Source organism: Danio rerio, chromosome 14 (genome assembly GCF_052040795.2).
Source record: "Danio rerio strain M-AB ecotype USA chromosome 14, GRCz13ab, whole genome shotgun sequence".
NCBI lineage: Eukaryota > Metazoa > Chordata > Actinopteri > Cypriniformes > Danionidae > Danio > Danio rerio.
The window spans coordinates 2,447,501-2,464,855 of NC_141034.1; the positions used below are offsets into that span (position 1 = coordinate 2,447,501).

Below are 17,355 nucleotides of genomic sequence, written 5' to 3' on the forward strand. Positions count from 1 at the left end.
TCTTGTGGATAGACAATGTCATCCATCTGTGGTCGCAGACTCAGAAGTTGTAAATATTTTAAAATAGGCACTATTCTTACAAATAAACTGCATAGTTGCAATCTAAACAACTACATTCTTGAATAAAAAAAAGCCTCAAATGTACATTTTGTTGTCTAACAACAGTAATATTTGTCAAACTATAGACTGCTTGTTGGTTGCTGTATGTGGGCAGAGTAATACACAGAGGTGAAGGGTGAAGAGGCCTTTGTGTGATGTTACTGGCAAAATATCGCACAGCTATCAGCCAATCAGATTCAAGAACCAGACAGAACTGTTGTGTGTGTGTATATATATATATATATATACATATATAAATATATACATATATATATATATATATATATATATATATATATATATATATATATATATATATATATATATATATATACATAAATATATATATCAGGGTAACTTTAATTGAAGTAGGTGGTTATAAGACTTTCATGAAACCTTTATAACCATAAATGTTGTATTTATAACTTATGCATGCTTATGACAACTGTCATTAAGTGTCATTCGCTCAGTTATGTCATTTTATATGCAAAGATGACATCCGTGTATAAAATATATATTCATTTTTTTCATTCGAGGTTAATGCGTCTTTGCTTTTAAAATGTGAGGCATTGCTCTCATGGATGGGTGACATGATATAATGAACGGTATTAAGTGACATTAAGTGATATTATGAACATGATGTAATAACAGATGTAATAACAGACCATAATAACAGACCATTAGAAATAGGACATGAAGCACTTTAATATATATCAAATAACTAAAGATATCTGGACAAAGCCACGATGAGCGCTTCTTCTGCCATGATATAACAGCCTGATTACGTTTTGCCAGTTTAGTGGCTAATTCGTACAAATTCGTAGGAGTTCAGTCGTACGAAATTGTACGGTTTTAAAAAGGAGGCGTGGCACCTAACCCCACCCCTAAACCCAACCGTCATTGGTGGATGAGCAAGTTGTACTAAATCGTACGAATTAGATCGTACGAATTCATACAAATTAGCCACTAAATCAAAAAGTTACGAATTGCCGTGAGATTGTGTTGGATATAACGGTAAATAAAACAGTTTTCATGCCAATGCTTGACTATAAACAGAAACTCACAAACATAGCCCCGCCTCCAAGCTTTTCTGATTGGTCCACTGCTTTTGGAACTGACAGTAATGAGCTGCGATGCATGTGAAAGTTCAAGATCTTTCAACTTGACATAGCGTCTGAAAAAATGTGATGCTCACATGTGCATCGCTTAAAACAACAACAACAACAACAACAACAGAAAAGTAGTTCATTGGAGAGGAAAAACGCATTGTGTGTGAACGCTCCCTTATAAACACCGACTTCATTTAAAGTCTCATCCTGAATTATATTAGTTAACATGTAAGAAGCCTGATTTTCCTATTCCAACTATAATTCACAACCCTTTGGCCTTAATCTGTAGCTTTACATCCGGCAACAACATCTGGGTCAGTATATCAACTCTGAAAGATTCAGTGAATGAACCGTCTAGATTTATACATCATCAGACATCCTTCCTCCACACGGAAAACATCTGCATGTGACGTGCATATATCCTGAGCACACAATAGGAAAGCACTGAACAGGAAGGTATACCTGATTCCTTAAAGATGTCCTTTTTCCATGTATAACTCATAAACACTGAACAGGCAAGCGTGCCGCTCGATGGATAAACTGATACACACATTATTACTAAAAACAAAAGGGTATAATGAGTTTTTGACTCTTTTTTTGGGCTCGTTCTACAGGAGACCCACACACAACAGCAACGCGATTGTAGCATTAACACAAGCACTGTTCAGCACGGGTCAGGATACACGGAATAAAAGTAGGACACTGCGAGAGCTTCAGGGAAAAGAGACGACGACGTGATCAAAGTGAAATGGGTTAATCTGAAAACATGAAAACAATCTAGTAGAAGATCATGACGTGTGTTTACGCTCATAACACGACTGCAGAAGATCAACAAATCCAGAAAGTTACAAATCTCCAGACGAAGTATGAGGATAAAGTGGGCCATACAAGTGGAACGTATTAAAATGTGGCCTAAACATAAATAATGGTGAATAAGCAGATGGATTTTACATGAATATGTCCAGTTGAGCTCAGAATAAAGGCAGTAAAGCATATTTGTTTTAACATAAGTATCTGTATTTTGTTTTTGTATAATTTATTTTCGAGTTTCTAAAAACATATATGTCATAACAATGATTCTTATTAAACTCTTATTTAATATTTTACATTTCAAATTAGAAAAATACTATTAAATGCTGTATGGCAAAGAGCACTTATTCATTCATTCATTTTCTTGACGGCTTAGTCTCTTTATTAATGCGGGGTCGCCACAGTGGAATGAACCGCCAACTTATCCAGCAGGTTTTTCACAGCAGATGCCCTTCCAGCCGCAACCCATCGCTGGGAAACATCCTCACACACATTAACACACTCATACACTACAGACTATTTAACCTACCCAATTCACCTGTACCGCATGTCTTTGGACTGTGGGGGAAACCGGAGCACCCCGAGGAAACCCACGCGAACGCAGGGAGAACATGCAAACTTCACACAGAAATGCCAACTGTGCCGAGGATCGAGTTAGCGACCCAGCGCCTTCTTGCTGTGAGGCAACAGCACTACCTACTGCGCCACTGCTTCGCCTTGAAGTAGATTAGTTAATTATTAATCTTAAAAGTTTTCTTAAAGGGGTAGTTCCCCCAAAATTGCAATTCTGACATATATTTTCTCTCCCTTCACTTATTCCAAACCTAATTTGAGTTATTTTTTTGTACTTTTCTTAAACACAAAAGAAAACACTTTGAAAAATGCTGCAATACGGCACCTATTGGGTACCATTGTTATCTATTTTCCTACTATGGAAGTCAATAGGGGAAAGCAACCAACATTCTTCAAAATATCTTCTTTTGTGTTCAACCCATAAACACTTAAACACTTAATTTTTTTGGGGGGGGAACAACTTAATTATTATATGTTCAATCTACTTAAATTTGTACAAACGAATAAGTTGACCTAATCGATTTGTGTTGGGGCAACATTACATAAGGTAGTTTTCATTTTTGGGTGAACTATCCCTTGTTGGCATGTAGCCAACCCTTTACACAACTCCATAACCTTTCTGATTTTGACTGTAAAGTAATGATGTCCACCATTTGTGAAGCTACTTTGGAATGACAATTATTGTAAAAAGCGCTATACAAGTAAGTATACAAGTGATTTGGACTGAAATGAAATATTCTGGCAGATAATATGGTGTTCACTCACAAAAGAAGGTGAAATGATGCATGAGAAATGTGAACACAATTTGAAAAAGATGGTGAGAAAACTATAATGAATATAGAAACTAAAGCACAAAAGTTGTTTTGGAGGTTTGCGAGGACTTTACATGGGTGTAATGCATGTTATACTGTAAAAACACTTATTATAGACCCTACCACACATATAAACCCAACCCTCACAGGAAACCTGTGGCAATTCATTTAATAATACACTCATTTCATTCAAAGCAGAATGAACCCCCGACTATTCCGGCATATGTTTTTACACAGCAGATGCCCTTCCATTCGCAACCCAGCACTGGGAAACACCCATACACACTCATTCACACACATTCATCCACTACGACCAATTTAGTTTACCCAATTCACTTATAGCGCATGTGTTTGGACACAAGGAGAACATGCAAACTCCACACAGAAATGCCAACTGGCTCTAACTAGCGACCTTCTTGCTGTGACAGTACTAACCACTGAGCCACCGTGCCGCCCCCTGTGGCAAATTCTGAATGTGAAAAGGCTATTTCTCATTTAAAAGTTTGATTTTAAATGTGTTGAATTGGAAGTAAACAAGTCATGTCCTCATAAACCACCCTCGTAGAGTATAACTACAGTAGTCAACATTTAAAGTGGTTCAGAAGTGTTTTTGTATTGGTGTTCAATAGTCTTAAGGGCAAACTGGATTAAATGGTTTGAATGTTGACTACCCATGTCAGACTACAAGTATTTGTCCTTGTAAACCACCAAAACCAGTACAAGAATACAATCATTTTAGGTTCAGTATTTTGGATCTTAACCACACACACACACATACACACAAACACCCAAACACACACACACACAGCCCTCTCTCTGTCCTCAGGTCCATTAGTGATTCTTCCATCTCTTTAGAAACTCACATCATGACTGCCTGCCTCCACACACACACACACACACACACACAAACACACACACACACACACACACACACACACACACACACACACACACACACACACACACACACACACACACAGAGCACGTGTCATGATAGAAGAGCCAGATGGCAGCCCAGTGACCCAAGAGACAGAATGACTCTCTAGAGACTTAGAGATGGGACATCAGGTCCAAGATGGAGAGAATGGGTGAAAAAAAAGAGGAAAACTCAGTTTCTCAGGCTCATCCCTCTACAGGCATAAACACAGGAGATTACGCTGGAATTCAGTTTCAATAAACAGCGATCTCATATAACACTCTCCTTTACCACAACAGAAACCAGCCTGAGCTCATAAGGAAACATAACTATTTCACGTTTTGTCAGTTTAGTGGCTGATTCGGACAAATTCGCATTAGTTCAATCGTAAATGTGCAAACTTAAACCCCGCCCCTAAACCCAACCATCACTGGGGGATCAGGAAATCAAACTAAATTGTATTGATAAGATCATACGAATTCATTCGAATTAGCCATTAAATCAAAAGTTACGAATTGCCATGAGATTGTGTTGACAGAAGCACACAAGAATGATAAACTGCCAATTTCTATTAAAGATAAAATTAGTAACACTTTAAAGATTGGTTTCATTTGTTAACCGTGGTAAACTGTGTACTTTAACACAAGCCCCTTTCACACATACAGACCATTGCCGTCAATTTTCCGGAAAGGTTGTATGTGTGAACAGGTCCTTTTTGAAAATACCGGTAAATTCGTTCTGGCTATTTTCCGGAAAGAGAAGTTGTAACATTCCCGGCAATTTGCCGGAATGCTGCGCTGTGTGAATGCAGATGGAAGATTACCGTAATAAGCGCGTGCACGTCTAGAACATGCTGACGTGAGACATCTGCTTTAGCCAATCACAACAGTCAGACGCATTTACGTCCGCGTGGTTTGTGAGGATAAAAGCCTTTGAATATTTTTCCAGACACATTTAGCTGCTAGAAGTTAGTCAGATCACGTTTATATGTTCTTCTTAATGCCAACTGTGTAAATAATCATCGATGAGATGCTTATGATAAGTCGTTGTTTGTTTACCTTCAAGCTTTGCGTGCGCCTATGAGCGCCTGTACACGCACATATTATGAACATCTGAAGTGATCCTGCGAAAGTTGTTCACAATATTGATCATCCACAGAGTTTGTAATTTAGTCAAATGTTTACAAATACAAGCGCAGCCGTTTAAAGCTCATTTGTGGTGAATGATGTCAGAATTTACCGGTATTTTGGAATGGATGTGTGAATGCTCTTTTCCGGAAAATTTCCGTAACGTCCTCGCCTGTGTGAACAGCGCTTTTTTGAATATACCGGTAAAGTCGTTCCGGAAATTTTGGTATCGGATATTTACCGGTATCACTGTGTGAAATGGACTACAGACTAAAAAAGAACATTTAAAACAGGGGTGTCCAAACTCGGTCCTGGAGGGCCAGTGTCCTGCTGAGTTTAGCTCCAACTTGCCTCAACTCACCTTAAGGGTGTTTCTAGAAAGCCCAGTAAGTGCTTAATTATTTAGCCCAGGTGTGTCTGATTGGGGTTGGAGCTAAACGTTTCAGGACACCGGTAAGTTAGGACACCCCTGATCTAAAAGAATGTCTATAGCCTCTATTAAAGGGACAGTTCACCCAAAAATATACAATTCTGTCATCATTTATTAATTACTATTTAACTATTTAAAGGAATAATTCACCGAATAATTGTCATCTCTCAGAATGAATATAAAGGTACGAGAGTTGTCATTTGGGTGTACCTTTAAAAAAAAAAAAAGGTAGACATTTAGATTTAAAGTTTACTTATTAATGTCCCTGAGTTATCTATTAGTACCTAAAAAGTACATCTCTTGAAATATAGCTTGTCAACCTTTGAGATACCAATATGGACACTTCAGGTACAAATGTACAGTTGAAGTCAGAATTATTAGCCCCCTTCGAATTATTTTTCTATTTTAAATACTTCCCTAATTGTGTTTACAGGGCAAGGAAATTTTCACAGTATGTCTGGTAATGTTTTTTATTCTGGAGAAAGTCTTATTTGTTTTATTTCGGCTAGAATAAAAGCAGTTATTAATTTTTTAAACACTATTTTAAGGACAAAATTATTAGCCCCTTAAAGCTAACTTTTTTCTCAAATGTTTACAGAACAAACCACTGTTATACAATAACTTGACTTTTTACCCAAACCAGTCTTGTTACCTAATTACCCTAGTTAAGCCTTTAAATGTCACTTTAAGCTGTATAGAAGTGTCTTGAAGAATGTCGAGTCAAATATTATTTACTGTCATCATGACAAATATAAAATAAATCAGTTATTAGAGATGAGTTATTAAAACTATTATGTTTAGAAATGTGTTGAAAAAATCTGCTCTCCGTTAAATAGTAATTGGTGAAAAAAATAAACAGGGGGGCGAATAATTCAGGGGGCTAATAATTCTGACTTCAACTGTATATACTTTACCTGAAGTATTTTCAGTGGTGTAAAGCAACAAATTACAAATACTCCAATTACTGTAATTGAGTAGTTTTTCTCAGGAATTGTAATTTGCTAAAAAATGTGTACTTTTACTTTCCCTTGACTACATTTTTTTGGTGCAGTATCTGTATTTTTAATCCACTATTTTCCTTCGACCTGCAGTCACTACTTTATTAACTCTCTACTTGTTCCAAAACTGTTCGAGTGTCTTCCACTGAATACAAAAGAAGATATTTTGAAGAAAAATGTGGATGTCGACAGCTGCTTTTTCCTAACATTCTTCAAATGATCTTGTTTCGCGATCTACACCTGAAGAAAAAAAATCATAAAAGTTTAAAGCCGCTTGAGTGTGAGTAAATGGTGAGAAAAGGTTTGATTTTGGGTGAAACGCAATCAAAATATGATGTTTGCTATTTGCTCAAAATTTAGCTAAAACAGCTCAGTTCTTGAGGGATTTTTTGGGACAACTTAATTGTTTTATGTTCAATCAACTTACATTTTTAAAAACAACTAACAGCTAACTTAATTCCTTCACATTGCCCCAATACAAATAGATTACATATTAGATTAGATACAAATTAGATGTACAGTTGAAGTCAGAATTATTAGCCCCCCTTTATTTTTTCCAGACACTTCTATAAAGCAATTAGGCAAGTTATTGTATAACGATGGTTTGTTTTTAAGACTAACAAAAAATAAATAAAATACAGCTTAAAGGGGCTAATAATTTTGACCTTAAAATGTTAAATCAAAAATTAAAAGCTGCTTTTATTCTAGCCGAAATAAAACAAATAAGACTTTGCTCAGAAGAAAAAATATTATCGGACATACTGTGAAAATTTCCTTGCTCTGTTAAACATCATTTGGAAGATATATAAAAAAATATTTTAAAAAATCAATGGGGGGCTAATAATTCTGACTGTATATTGACTTTAGGTTAAACATACTAGCTTAGTGCATGCTAACAAATGAGACCTGATTATAAAGTGTTCCCGACAGCTCTAAGTCCCAGTTGCCATGAAGATTTATTCTGGACACCCAGATGTGACACACAAATTAGGTCACATGACTCAGACGTGTGGAATCAATAACATTAGCTGAGCACAACAGGAAGTCGGGGGTCAATGCATGACCTCGGGAATCCTGTTATTCCGCCTCTTTCTCTCCACTACCTACTTCCTCTTTCTTTACTTCATCTATAGCTCATTCCCGCCTTTTCCTTCCCCTGACCAAAACCTGCTGTTCCTTTTCCTGTCCATCTGCTGTCTTCTTGCTTTAGAGATTCAGTCCTATGCATTCTTAATGTCTGCTGCACATTCTGTTCATCTTAAAATCAATGGCTTCTACTAACGGGTCGCTGAGAGGACCACAAGACAATCAAATATGCCGGGTTCCACAAAATTCCTTCATATTGTCCCAACACAAACATATTCATGCTTCTTAATCCTTTTCACAAATGTTAGTGGACTGAACATGAAACAAATAAAGCTGCTTTCACACCTATAGATCAATTGTTTTGTTCCGGAACAGGGGTTAAAACTGATACGATGTTGCTTTTTCTTGGTGCGGTTCGCTTTCACACGGCAAAGTTTCCAAACAGACCAAAATAATTACAAACCAGTTGAGTAAACGCTCCTCACATTGGTCGGAGTTGGTTTATTTGCTGCTCAGCTGTCATACATCTTTGTTTTAATATATGACTATGAGAAATGAGACATAAGCGAAAAGGTTTGCTTTCATTTTTGAAGGGATCCACAGAGATCATCATCACTAAATATAAATCAGAGGTAAGAATGTCTCATACATAGCCTCATTTCAATATATATCAATATAGAATTATGCTGGCGCCATTAGCCTAGTGGTAAAGTGCGCCAACAAATAGCACCAGAGTTCGATTCTCTTTTGCTGATCCTCCCCCCTCTCTGCTCCCTGTGCATTCCAGTCTCAGCTTCACTGTCCTGTATAATAAAGGTGGAACTCCCTAAAAATATATAATCAATATATATATATATATATATATATATATATATATATATATATATATATATATATATATATATATATATATATATATATATTGATTATATACAATATACAGTTGAAGTCAGAATTATTAGCCCTCCTTTGATTTTTTTTTTTTTTTTTTTTTTTTTTACATTTTTAAATATTTCCCAAATTATGTTTAACAGGGCAAGGAAATTTTCACAGTATGTCTGATAATATTTTTTCTTCCGGATAAAGTCTTATTTGTTTTATTTTGGCTAGAATAAAAGCATTTTTTTATTTTTCTAAACACCATTTTAAAGACAAAGTTATTAGCCCCGAACAAACCAATGTTATACAATAACTTGCCTAATTACCCTAACCTGCCTTTTTAACCTAGTTAAGCTTTTAAATGTCATTTAAGCTGTGTAGAAGTGTCTTGAAAAATATCTAGTCAAATATTATTTACTGGCATCATGGCAAAGATAAAATAAATCAGTTATTAGAGATGAGTTATTAAAACTATTATGTTTAGAAATGTGTTGAAAAAGTCTTCTCTCCATTAAACAGAAATTAGGGGAAAAATATATAAATAAACAGGGGCTCTAATAATTCGGGGGGGCTAATAATTATGACTTCAACTATAAATATACAGTTGCAACAGTTAGCTTTGAATCTCTGTGTGTTTAAAAAAAAAAAAAAATATATATATATATATATATATATATATTTTTTTTTTTATTTTTTTTTTTTTTATTTTATAAAATGCTGTATCAAAGGGGGTTTAATAATTCTGTATAATTAATGATTGTAATTCTGTATTCTTAATAATGTACAGTTGAAGTCAGAATTATGAGCCCCCCTAAATTATTAGACAGCTTGTTTATTTTTTCCCCAATTTCTATTTAACGGAGAGCAGATTTTTTCAACACATTTCTGAACATAATAATTTTAGTAACTCATTTCTAATAACTGATTTATTTTAGCTTTACCATGATGACTGTAAAAAATATTTTACTAGATATTTTTAAGACACTTCTACACAGCTTAAAATGACATTTAAAGACTTGACTAGGTTAATTAAGTTAACTAGGCAGGTTAGGGTAATTAGGCAAGTTATTGTATAACAGTGGTTTGTTCTGTAGATTATCGAGAAAAAAAATATATAGCTTAAAGGAGCAAATAATTTTGTCCCTAAAATGGTTCATAAGAAATTCAAAACTGCTTTTATTCTAGCCGAAATAAAACAAATAAGACTTTCTCCAGAAGAAAAAAATATTATCAGACATACAGTGAAAATTTCCTTGCTCTGTTAAACATCATTTGGCAAATATTTAAAAAAGAAGAAAAAAATCGAAGGGGGCTAATAATTCTGACTTCAACTGTATGTATGTTGATTCTACATCAGAAGCCGGGTTAAACAAAAAGTCATTCTCTCTTCTTATAGCCATATATATGCCTAATTATTTTCCATAATACACTGTGATATAGCCTAGTTTGTTAGTTCACTGGATCGTATTGCTTTCTCACTACAACCGAACTGCTCTACAGTTTGTTTCAATCAAGCCGAGACCAGCTCATTCAGGCGATCTCAGACCGATTGTTTTGGAGTGGATCAGAGTGCGATTGTGGGTTTCACAAATGCCCAAACAAACCGAACCAAGGGGGGCAAATATGCTAGCTTCCAAAACAAACAGCAAGGTGTGAAAGCACAAGTTGTTCCCCCTAAAAAACCTTAAGAATTGTGTTGTTTTAACTAATTCTAGTAGCTTGAAAAAGAAAGTCCAGAATGTAAAATGCACATAATTCAATGCAGCTATGGCCATAAACTCAGTATAACCAAAAACACACACACATCAGATTTTTGGTCTCCATGTAAAATCTGAGCCCTGCTATCAAGAAACACTAATCTAAATATGTCTTTTCCCTCTGACAGCCATGATTCCGCCTCTCAAATCCCCAAATTCATGTTATCGCAAGACTCTCTAAGCCTCTGTGTCTTCATTTTCTCCTCCCTTCTTGTCTGAGAGCACCCAAGACTTTGGGTGAATGTTTTTCTTTCTGTTCTTAATATATCTGCGCTCTCTTTTCTTCTGTGTTCCCACTTCACATCTTTCCTCTGTTCTTTCTCTTTCTTCCTGTTTAGTCACAGGACTCACACCCTGCCAGCCTCTTGCAGTTTTTTTTTGGCAGTATAAAAACTGCACCATGACGTACACTTGAAGCACTTTTAACAAATTACCCAGCTGCTTTGAATGAAACAAAACTGTGCTCATAAAACACTAGAAACTCTAAGAAACTATCGGGAAAACAAAAGAGATTTCATTGTGAGGTCCTGAGGTTAAAACTTTGCCTCCAACTTTATAGCCCATCAGATTTTTGAAAGAAGATTGTGAAGGAATCGTTCACCCAAAAATGATAACAGATTCTTTACCTACACCTGGCAGAGGTTTTTAACATCTTTATGAGTTTCTTTCATCTGCTGAACACAAAGGAAGATATTTTGGATACAGCTGAAAACCTGTAACCATTGACTTCCATAGTAGGAAAAACAATTACTATAGAAGTCAATGGTGACAGGTTTTCAGCTTTCTTCAAAATATCTGCTTCTTTGCTCGAAAGAAAAAAGAAGCTCATAAAGGTTTGGAACAAATGAAGCATCTAATGTAAATGATGGCAGAATATTCATTTTTGGGTGAACTATCCATTTAGCGCTCAACAAGGCTGCGTTTGATTAATTGAAAAAGCAGATAAAGAGTAACGCTGTACTACTTGAAAAACATTTTCTATTTAAATACATTTCAAAAACAAATTTATTCCTGTGATGTAAAAGCTGTATCGCAACAAGTCACAAAACCCAATACAAACAGATCTAATGTGCTGATTCTGTACTACAGAGACTTTCCCACCATTAACTACATTATATACATATATCTATAGATACACAGAAATATTTTTTTTCTTTTTATATATTTTCCGAATTATGTTTAACAGATTCAGGAGATTTTCACAGTATGTCTGATAATATTTTTTTCTTCTGGAGAAAGTTTTATTTGTTTTATTTCGGCTGGAATTAAAGGAGTTTTTAATTTTTTAAACACTATTTTAAGGTCAAAATTATTAACCCCTTTAAGCTTTTTTTTTTTTCCAATAGTCTACAAAACAAACCAATGTTATACAATAACTTGCCTAATTACCCTAACCTGCCTAGTTAACCTAATTAAGCCTTTAAATGTCACTTTAAGCTGTATAGAAGTGTCTAGAAATATCTAATCAAATATTATTACTGTCATTACTGTATTATTACTGTCGTCATGTCAAAGAGAAAATAAATCAGTTATCAGAGATGAGTTATTAACACTATCATGTTAAGAAATGTGTTGAAGAAATCTCTCTGTTAAACAGAAATTGGGGAAAAAATAGGGCGGCGAATAATTCAGGGGGGTTAATAATTTTGATTGCAACTGTACATGTATATTTACATTTACATTTAGTCATTTAGCAGACGCTTTTATTCAAAGCGACTTACAAATGAGGACAAGGAAGCAATTTACACAACTATAAGAGCAACAATGAATAAGTGCTATAGGCAAGTTTCAGGTCTGTAAAGTCTAAGAAAAAAAGTATTAGTAGTTTATATATATATATATATATATATATATATATATATATATATATATATATATATATATATATATATATATATATATATATATATATATATATATGACTTTCTCCAGAAGAAAAAAAAATTATATATTATACTTCACAACATGTTACTGTAATTTTTCACAGTAAATTAAGTTAGTGTCACTTTACAGGATTTAACTGTTAAATCTTCCATTTTCAGAATTGTATTGTGAAATTAAGGCAGGCATCATGATTACAGTAAATTACAGTAAAAACGCCTGTTTCTTTTGCACCTTAGTTATAGGAGTTTAACCACAAATGATATTTTATTCAACATAGAAACTAATAAACATTAACGTTTATGCTAGAACAGGCACTATTTTATATTTAGAATTATTGCAAACACTTTACAATAAGGTTCATTAGTTAATGCATTTACTAACATGAACTAATCATGAACAACACATGTACAGCATTTATTAATCATAATTGAACATTTACTAATGCATTATTATCATCCAAGTCCATGCTTGTTAACATTAGTTAATGCACCATGAGTTAACATGAACTAACAATGAACTACTGTTTTCTTTAACTAATGTTAACTAACATGAACAAATACAGTAGTAAATGTATTGCTCATTTTTTGTTCATTTTAGTAAATGCATTAATTCACATGAACTAATGAACCTTATTGTAAAGTGTGACCAAATTACTTACAGAAATATTACAGAAAAAGTAATTCACTGTGAATGTACATACAGTACCTTACTGTAAAAGTAATGCAATTATTAGCCAGTAATTTACTGTAAATGTAAGCTCAAATATTTTACAGTGTAGTTGGATTATTTGTTATTGTGCAAATCTGTGGTACACTCTCATTCAAAAGTTTGGTGTAAGTAACGAACACCATTGGATCAAACGTGAACAAGCGAAAACAAAGCTCTAATTCAGACCCTTCTATTTATGAGGACTGTCATGACAACTGTCATGGATCACACAAATAGTTTAAGCTTGACTTTTTTTAAACTTTAATTAATAATACATATTTCTAGAGCAGAAAATTGTCCTATTAGAATATTTCTAATGTTAATGTTCTATTAGGCGGCGCAGTGGCGCAGTAGGTAGTGCTGTCGACTCACAGCAAGAAGGTCGCTGGTTCGAACCTCGGCTCGGTTGGTGTTTCTGTGTGGAGTTTGCATGTTCTCCCTGCGTTCGCATGGGTTTCCTCCGGGTGCTCCGGTTTCCCCCACAGTCCAAAGACATGTGGTACAGGTGAATTGGGTAGGCTAAATTGTCCGTAGTGTATGAGTGTGTGTGTGAATGAGTGTGTGTGGATGTTTCCCAGAGATGGGTATCCTCTGCAAGGGCATCCTCTGCATAAAAACGTGCTGGATAAGTTGGCGGTTCATTCCGCTGTGACATTCATCAGGGGTCGCCACAGCAGAGTGAACCACCAACATATGTTTTGATGCTTTTCCTACACTGGGAAGCACACATACACTCTTGCGTTCACACTCGTACTCTATGGCCAGTTTAGCTTATTCAATTCCCCCATAGTGCATGTGTTTGGGCTGTGAGGGAAACCGGAGCACCCGGAAGTAACCCACGCCAACATGGGGAGAACATGCAAACTCCACACAGAGACGCCACCTTGCCCAGACAAGGCTCAAACAAGCGACCACATGGTGTGAGTCGAACATGGCTACCCACTGCGTCTCCACGCCCCCCTTTTTCTATAATATATATATATATATATATTTAATTAATTGTCTTATTTTCTAAAAACCAAGTGACATTAAAGACTGCAAATAAAGAGGTAGATGAATCAGCTTTTGCGTCATAAGAATAAGTAATATTTTGCAATACGTTCCAATAGATTTCTTTTAATTATTGCAATATTTCTCACTAACACTATTCACTATATTTTGATCATATAACCCGCAGCCTTGGTGAGCAAAAGAAACGTCTTTAACAAAATAAGTAAATCCTTATCCCCATTAGTGGCAGCAAAGCATTTGATTGGCTGTGGGGATGAGCGTGCTCTCACCTCATTGGTTGAGTTCATTAAGTGCTTCCTAGTTAAAGTCATGTTAAGCGTGTTGTTGTGACTCAAAATGGGAGTCTTGACGAACACAAAGTCGCTCCTGCTGGAGAGCGTCGAGTAGCAGGGCCTGTACGTCCTGGTGTGAGGCTCCTGAGGGCCTCCGACCACCTCCATGTATCTGATGGGTCCGTCAGTGTTCAGCTGGAGGTGAAGGTCTTTGTTTGCTCTCTGCTGGTAAGCATGGCGAGAACGCAATCCCGATCTGGAGTAGCAGCATGTAGATCCGCCCTTGTGCCTGATGCACCGTACCAAGAGTATCGCCATTGTTAACAGCGACACCAAAGTCACACAACCCAGGGAGATTATGAGGTATAGTGTGACGTCAGTCATTCCAGTCGCTTTGCGAGGAGTCATGCGAAAGTCTGTCGATTTGTCTGGGGTTTTCTCCTCGATGGTAACTGTGACCATAACACTAGTGGACAAAGCTGGATCGCCATTGTCTCGCACATTCACAACGAAGTTGTATGCTGGGTGGGTTTTACCACCCTGTTCGTCGTCCATGAGTTTCTGTGCAGTACGCAGCTCGCCAGTGTGCAGTTCAATGTGAAACAGTGACGAATCGTCTCCGGGAGCAATGGTGTAGAAGAGCCAAGCATTGTGGCCGCTGTCCGAATCAACAGCGACTATTTTATTGACACGATGGCCCACTGGAACTCCATGCGGGACTGTCAGCTGGAGCCCCGTCTCTTCAGAGTGCGCCGGGTACAGGATAACCGGTGGGTTATCGTTCTTGTCAACCACAAAAACGTGCACGGTGACATTGGATGCCTGGGGCGGCACGCCAGCATCACGCACCTGCACTTCGATCCTGAACGCATTCATCTGCTCATAATCCAGAGAGCGCATGGTGAAGATGTTTCCGTTCTCTGGGTTGATGTAGACGTATGAGGATATGGGGCTGCCGTGGATGCTGCTGGGCAGGATTGAGTAGGACAAGCGGGCGTTGTCGCCGACGTCTGGATCTGTCGCCGAAACGCTCGCTATTGGAGTACCGGGAGCGTTATTTTCTGCTACATCCACTGAGTAGGAGCTCTGCGAGAACACCGGAGCGTTATCGTTAACGTCTGACAGGCGCACCGCAAAGCGCTTCTCAGAGGACAGCGGAGGCGAGCCGGAGTCAGTCGCCGTGACAACAACAGTGTACTCATCAATGGCTTCTCTGTCTAGACGTCCGTCCGTCACAAGCGTGTAGTGTTCTCCAAAAGCTGACTTGAGCTTAAACGGAAGTCCTTGGGACACTTTAAGTGTCACTTTCCCGTTATCCCCTGAATCTAAGTCCTTCGCACTGATCAGTGCTATAACAGTCCCGCTGTCAGCATCCTCCCGGATGGGGCTGGTCAGAGACGTTAATGTCACCTCCGGAGTGTTATCGTTCACATCGATTATTTCCACTTTGATGTTGCATGAGCCCTCCATGGCGGGAGAGCCTCCATCCCTGGCCTGAACAGTGATGTCATACACATTTGCTTCCTCATAGTCCACATCCCCCACAACACGGATTTCCCCCGATTTAGAATCGACGCTGAACATCTTCAGTATTCTCTCTGGAGTGTACTTACTGAATGAGTAGGATATCTTCCCGTTTACGCCAGAGTCCACATCGGTGGTGTTTAGTTTGGTCACGAGTGTCCCCGGAGGAGAGTTCTCCAAAAGGCTGACCCTTTTGACCGGCTCATCAAACACAGGCGCGTTGTCATTCACGTCCAGGATCTTAATGAGCAGAAGGGTGGTCCCGGATTTCTCCGGCTGTCCTCCGTCCACAGCCGTGAGCAGGAGTTGAAACGCGGAAATCGTCTCGCGATCCAAAGCCTTCTCCAGAGTCAGCTCTGGAAATTTGCTGCCGTCGCTTTTGGTCTCCACGTGTAAAACAAAGTAGTCGCTCGCGGAGAGGCTGTACGTGCGCAGCGAGTTAATGCCCACATCGGGATCGCGCGCGCTCTCCAAGCGGAACCGCGTTCCCGGAGCGGCCGCCTCGGATATCTCAAGTGATGAATTCGCGTTTGGGAACTGCGGCGCGTTGTCGTTCACATCATCAATCTGAATAAGAACTCTGTGGATTTCCAAAGGGTTCTGAAGAAGGATTTGAAGGTGCAAAGAGCAAGTTGTGCTTAAAGCGCAAATGCGCTCCCTGTCTATCGTCTCTCTAATAACCAAGACACCGTTAGAATTGACCTCGAAGTACTGCGCGTTAGACTCCGACACAACTTTTAGATTTCTTTCAGTAATCCTCGTCGCGCTGAGACCCAAATCCCTCGCTATACTCCCAACGACGGAACCCGGCTTCTGTTCCTCGGGTACCGAATAACGGAGCTCCCCGCTCGACACGGAGAGATGCATGAGGCAGAGCGCGAGGCAGAGCACGGGCCATGAGCGGCTGCGCTCCATTATGCGCGGACAGGGGAGGGGAAAAGTTTCAACTTTTCCGTCTTATAGATCCCATATTCCAGTCGAAGCGGCGCTACGATGTCGCGCGTAACGCAATCCGATTCGCGCGGACAGAAAGAAGAAGTTTAACATAACTCATGATGGCTGTAAACCTTTCGGGAAATTACACGAGAGGAAAAACAGTCCTCCATCCAGCTCTTCTCCAAAACTCCCTGAATTAGCTGCGCCTCCGCTGCGCAACAGGGCGGAGACTGAGTCACAAAGAGGTCCGTCCTATTGCGCGCACACACACACATAGTGAGTGAGAGAGAGAAAGAGCGAGGGCTGGTAAGAGAGCGAGAGAGAAAGAGACCCACACACACACACATCTCCTCGAGCTTGCAGAAACTTTCACAGCTCAGGTCGACCTGTTTCCAGCGCACATGCCAGGGATCCCATGTGGTTT

General features: G+C 38.0%; 32 protein-coding genes and 1 pseudogene across 33 annotated transcripts in view; all 33 read right to left on the reverse strand.

The window, feature by feature from the left end:
* Positions 1–16,910, reverse strand: part of pcdh2g6 (protocadherin 2 gamma 6) — a 40,607-nt gene extending 23,697 nt beyond the window's left edge. Inside the window, exon 1 of the mRNA NM_001024179.3 lies at positions 14,469–16,910. Within this exon, the coding sequence (NP_001019350.2) occupies positions 14,469–16,910 (2,442 nt within the window). The remainder of the gene's footprint in view (positions 1–14,468) is intronic.
* pcdh2g1.1 (protocadherin 2 gamma 1.1) overlaps positions 1–17,355 on the reverse strand; it is a 226,530-nt gene that overhangs the window by 23,697 nt on the left and 185,478 nt on the right. The window lies entirely within an intron of this gene.
* pcdh2g1.2 (protocadherin 2 gamma 1.2) overlaps positions 1–17,355 on the reverse strand; it is a 222,937-nt gene that overhangs the window by 23,697 nt on the left and 181,885 nt on the right. The window lies entirely within an intron of this gene.
* Positions 1–17,355, reverse strand: part of pcdh2g2.2 (protocadherin 2 gamma 2.2) — a 214,072-nt gene that overhangs the window by 23,697 nt on the left and 173,020 nt on the right. The gene's annotated exons all lie outside the window — the stretch shown is intronic.
* pcdh2g3 (protocadherin 2 gamma 3) overlaps positions 1–17,355 on the reverse strand; it is a 206,322-nt gene that overhangs the window by 23,697 nt on the left and 165,270 nt on the right. The gene's annotated exons all lie outside the window — the stretch shown is intronic.
* pcdh2g4 (protocadherin 2 gamma 4) overlaps positions 1–17,355 on the reverse strand; it is a 201,455-nt gene that overhangs the window by 23,697 nt on the left and 160,403 nt on the right. The gene's annotated exons all lie outside the window — the stretch shown is intronic.
* Positions 1–17,355, reverse strand: part of pcdh2g7 (protocadherin 2 gamma 7) — a 193,694-nt gene that overhangs the window by 23,697 nt on the left and 152,642 nt on the right. The gene's annotated exons all lie outside the window — the stretch shown is intronic.
* pcdh2g8 (protocadherin 2 gamma 8) overlaps positions 1–17,355 on the reverse strand; it is a 183,334-nt gene that overhangs the window by 23,697 nt on the left and 142,282 nt on the right. The gene's annotated exons all lie outside the window — the stretch shown is intronic.
* Positions 1–17,355, reverse strand: part of pcdh2g9 (protocadherin 2 gamma 9) — a 178,409-nt gene that overhangs the window by 23,697 nt on the left and 137,357 nt on the right. The gene's annotated exons all lie outside the window — the stretch shown is intronic.
* Positions 1–17,355, reverse strand: part of pcdh2g10 (protocadherin 2 gamma 10) — a 173,301-nt gene that overhangs the window by 23,697 nt on the left and 132,249 nt on the right. The gene's annotated exons all lie outside the window — the stretch shown is intronic.
* Positions 1–17,355, reverse strand: part of pcdh2gp1 (protocadherin 2 gamma pseudogene 1) — a 169,187-nt pseudogene that overhangs the window by 23,697 nt on the left and 128,135 nt on the right. The window lies entirely within an intron of this gene.
* pcdh2g11 (protocadherin 2 gamma 11) overlaps positions 1–17,355 on the reverse strand; it is a 160,889-nt gene that overhangs the window by 23,697 nt on the left and 119,837 nt on the right. The gene's annotated exons all lie outside the window — the stretch shown is intronic.
* pcdh2g12 (protocadherin 2 gamma 12) overlaps positions 1–17,355 on the reverse strand; it is a 156,658-nt gene that overhangs the window by 23,697 nt on the left and 115,606 nt on the right. The gene's annotated exons all lie outside the window — the stretch shown is intronic.
* Positions 1–17,355, reverse strand: part of pcdh2g13 (protocadherin 2 gamma 13) — a 152,532-nt gene that overhangs the window by 23,697 nt on the left and 111,480 nt on the right. The window lies entirely within an intron of this gene.
* The window catches only part of pcdh2g14 (protocadherin 2 gamma 14), a 146,523-nt gene that overhangs the window by 23,697 nt on the left and 105,471 nt on the right, over positions 1–17,355 (reverse strand). The window lies entirely within an intron of this gene.
* Positions 1–17,355, reverse strand: part of pcdh2g15 (protocadherin 2 gamma 15) — a 127,985-nt gene that overhangs the window by 23,697 nt on the left and 86,933 nt on the right. The window lies entirely within an intron of this gene.
* Positions 1–17,355, reverse strand: part of pcdh2g16 (protocadherin 2 gamma 16) — a 124,484-nt gene that overhangs the window by 23,697 nt on the left and 83,432 nt on the right. The window lies entirely within an intron of this gene.
* Positions 1–17,355, reverse strand: part of pcdh2g17 (protocadherin 2 gamma 17) — a 121,366-nt gene that overhangs the window by 23,697 nt on the left and 80,314 nt on the right. The gene's annotated exons all lie outside the window — the stretch shown is intronic.
* The window catches only part of pcdh2g22 (protocadherin 2 gamma 22), a 110,450-nt gene that overhangs the window by 23,697 nt on the left and 69,398 nt on the right, over positions 1–17,355 (reverse strand). The window lies entirely within an intron of this gene.
* pcdh2g19 (protocadherin 2 gamma 19) overlaps positions 1–17,355 on the reverse strand; it is a 106,883-nt gene that overhangs the window by 23,697 nt on the left and 65,831 nt on the right. The window lies entirely within an intron of this gene.
* pcdh2g20 (protocadherin 2 gamma 20) overlaps positions 1–17,355 on the reverse strand; it is a 103,066-nt gene that overhangs the window by 23,697 nt on the left and 62,014 nt on the right. The window lies entirely within an intron of this gene.
* The window catches only part of pcdh2g21 (protocadherin 2 gamma 21), a 99,499-nt gene that overhangs the window by 23,697 nt on the left and 58,447 nt on the right, over positions 1–17,355 (reverse strand). The window lies entirely within an intron of this gene.
* The window catches only part of pcdh2g23 (protocadherin 2 gamma 23), a 95,093-nt gene that overhangs the window by 23,697 nt on the left and 54,041 nt on the right, over positions 1–17,355 (reverse strand). The gene's annotated exons all lie outside the window — the stretch shown is intronic.
* pcdh2g24 (protocadherin 2 gamma 24) overlaps positions 1–17,355 on the reverse strand; it is a 90,731-nt gene that overhangs the window by 23,697 nt on the left and 49,679 nt on the right. The window lies entirely within an intron of this gene.
* Positions 1–17,355, reverse strand: part of pcdh2g25 (protocadherin 2 gamma 25) — an 86,390-nt gene that overhangs the window by 23,697 nt on the left and 45,338 nt on the right. The gene's annotated exons all lie outside the window — the stretch shown is intronic.
* The window catches only part of pcdh2g26 (protocadherin 2 gamma 26), an 82,151-nt gene that overhangs the window by 23,697 nt on the left and 41,099 nt on the right, over positions 1–17,355 (reverse strand). The gene's annotated exons all lie outside the window — the stretch shown is intronic.
* pcdh2g27 (protocadherin 2 gamma 27) overlaps positions 1–17,355 on the reverse strand; it is a 75,360-nt gene that overhangs the window by 23,697 nt on the left and 34,308 nt on the right.
* pcdh2g28 (protocadherin 2 gamma 28) overlaps positions 1–17,355 on the reverse strand; it is a 75,360-nt gene that overhangs the window by 23,697 nt on the left and 34,308 nt on the right. The gene's annotated exons all lie outside the window — the stretch shown is intronic.
* The window catches only part of pcdh2g28.2 (protocadherin 2 gamma 28.2), a 72,185-nt gene that overhangs the window by 23,697 nt on the left and 31,133 nt on the right, over positions 1–17,355 (reverse strand). The gene's annotated exons all lie outside the window — the stretch shown is intronic.
* The window catches only part of pcdh2g30 (protocadherin 2 gamma 30), a 68,866-nt gene that overhangs the window by 23,697 nt on the left and 27,814 nt on the right, over positions 1–17,355 (reverse strand). The window lies entirely within an intron of this gene.
* Positions 1–17,355, reverse strand: part of pcdh2g29 (protocadherin 2 gamma 29) — a 65,371-nt gene that overhangs the window by 23,697 nt on the left and 24,319 nt on the right. The gene's annotated exons all lie outside the window — the stretch shown is intronic.
* The window catches only part of pcdh2g31 (protocadherin 2 gamma 31), a 62,172-nt gene that overhangs the window by 23,697 nt on the left and 21,120 nt on the right, over positions 1–17,355 (reverse strand). The gene's annotated exons all lie outside the window — the stretch shown is intronic.
* Positions 1–17,355, reverse strand: part of pcdh2g32 (protocadherin 2 gamma 32) — a 59,076-nt gene that overhangs the window by 23,697 nt on the left and 18,024 nt on the right. The window lies entirely within an intron of this gene.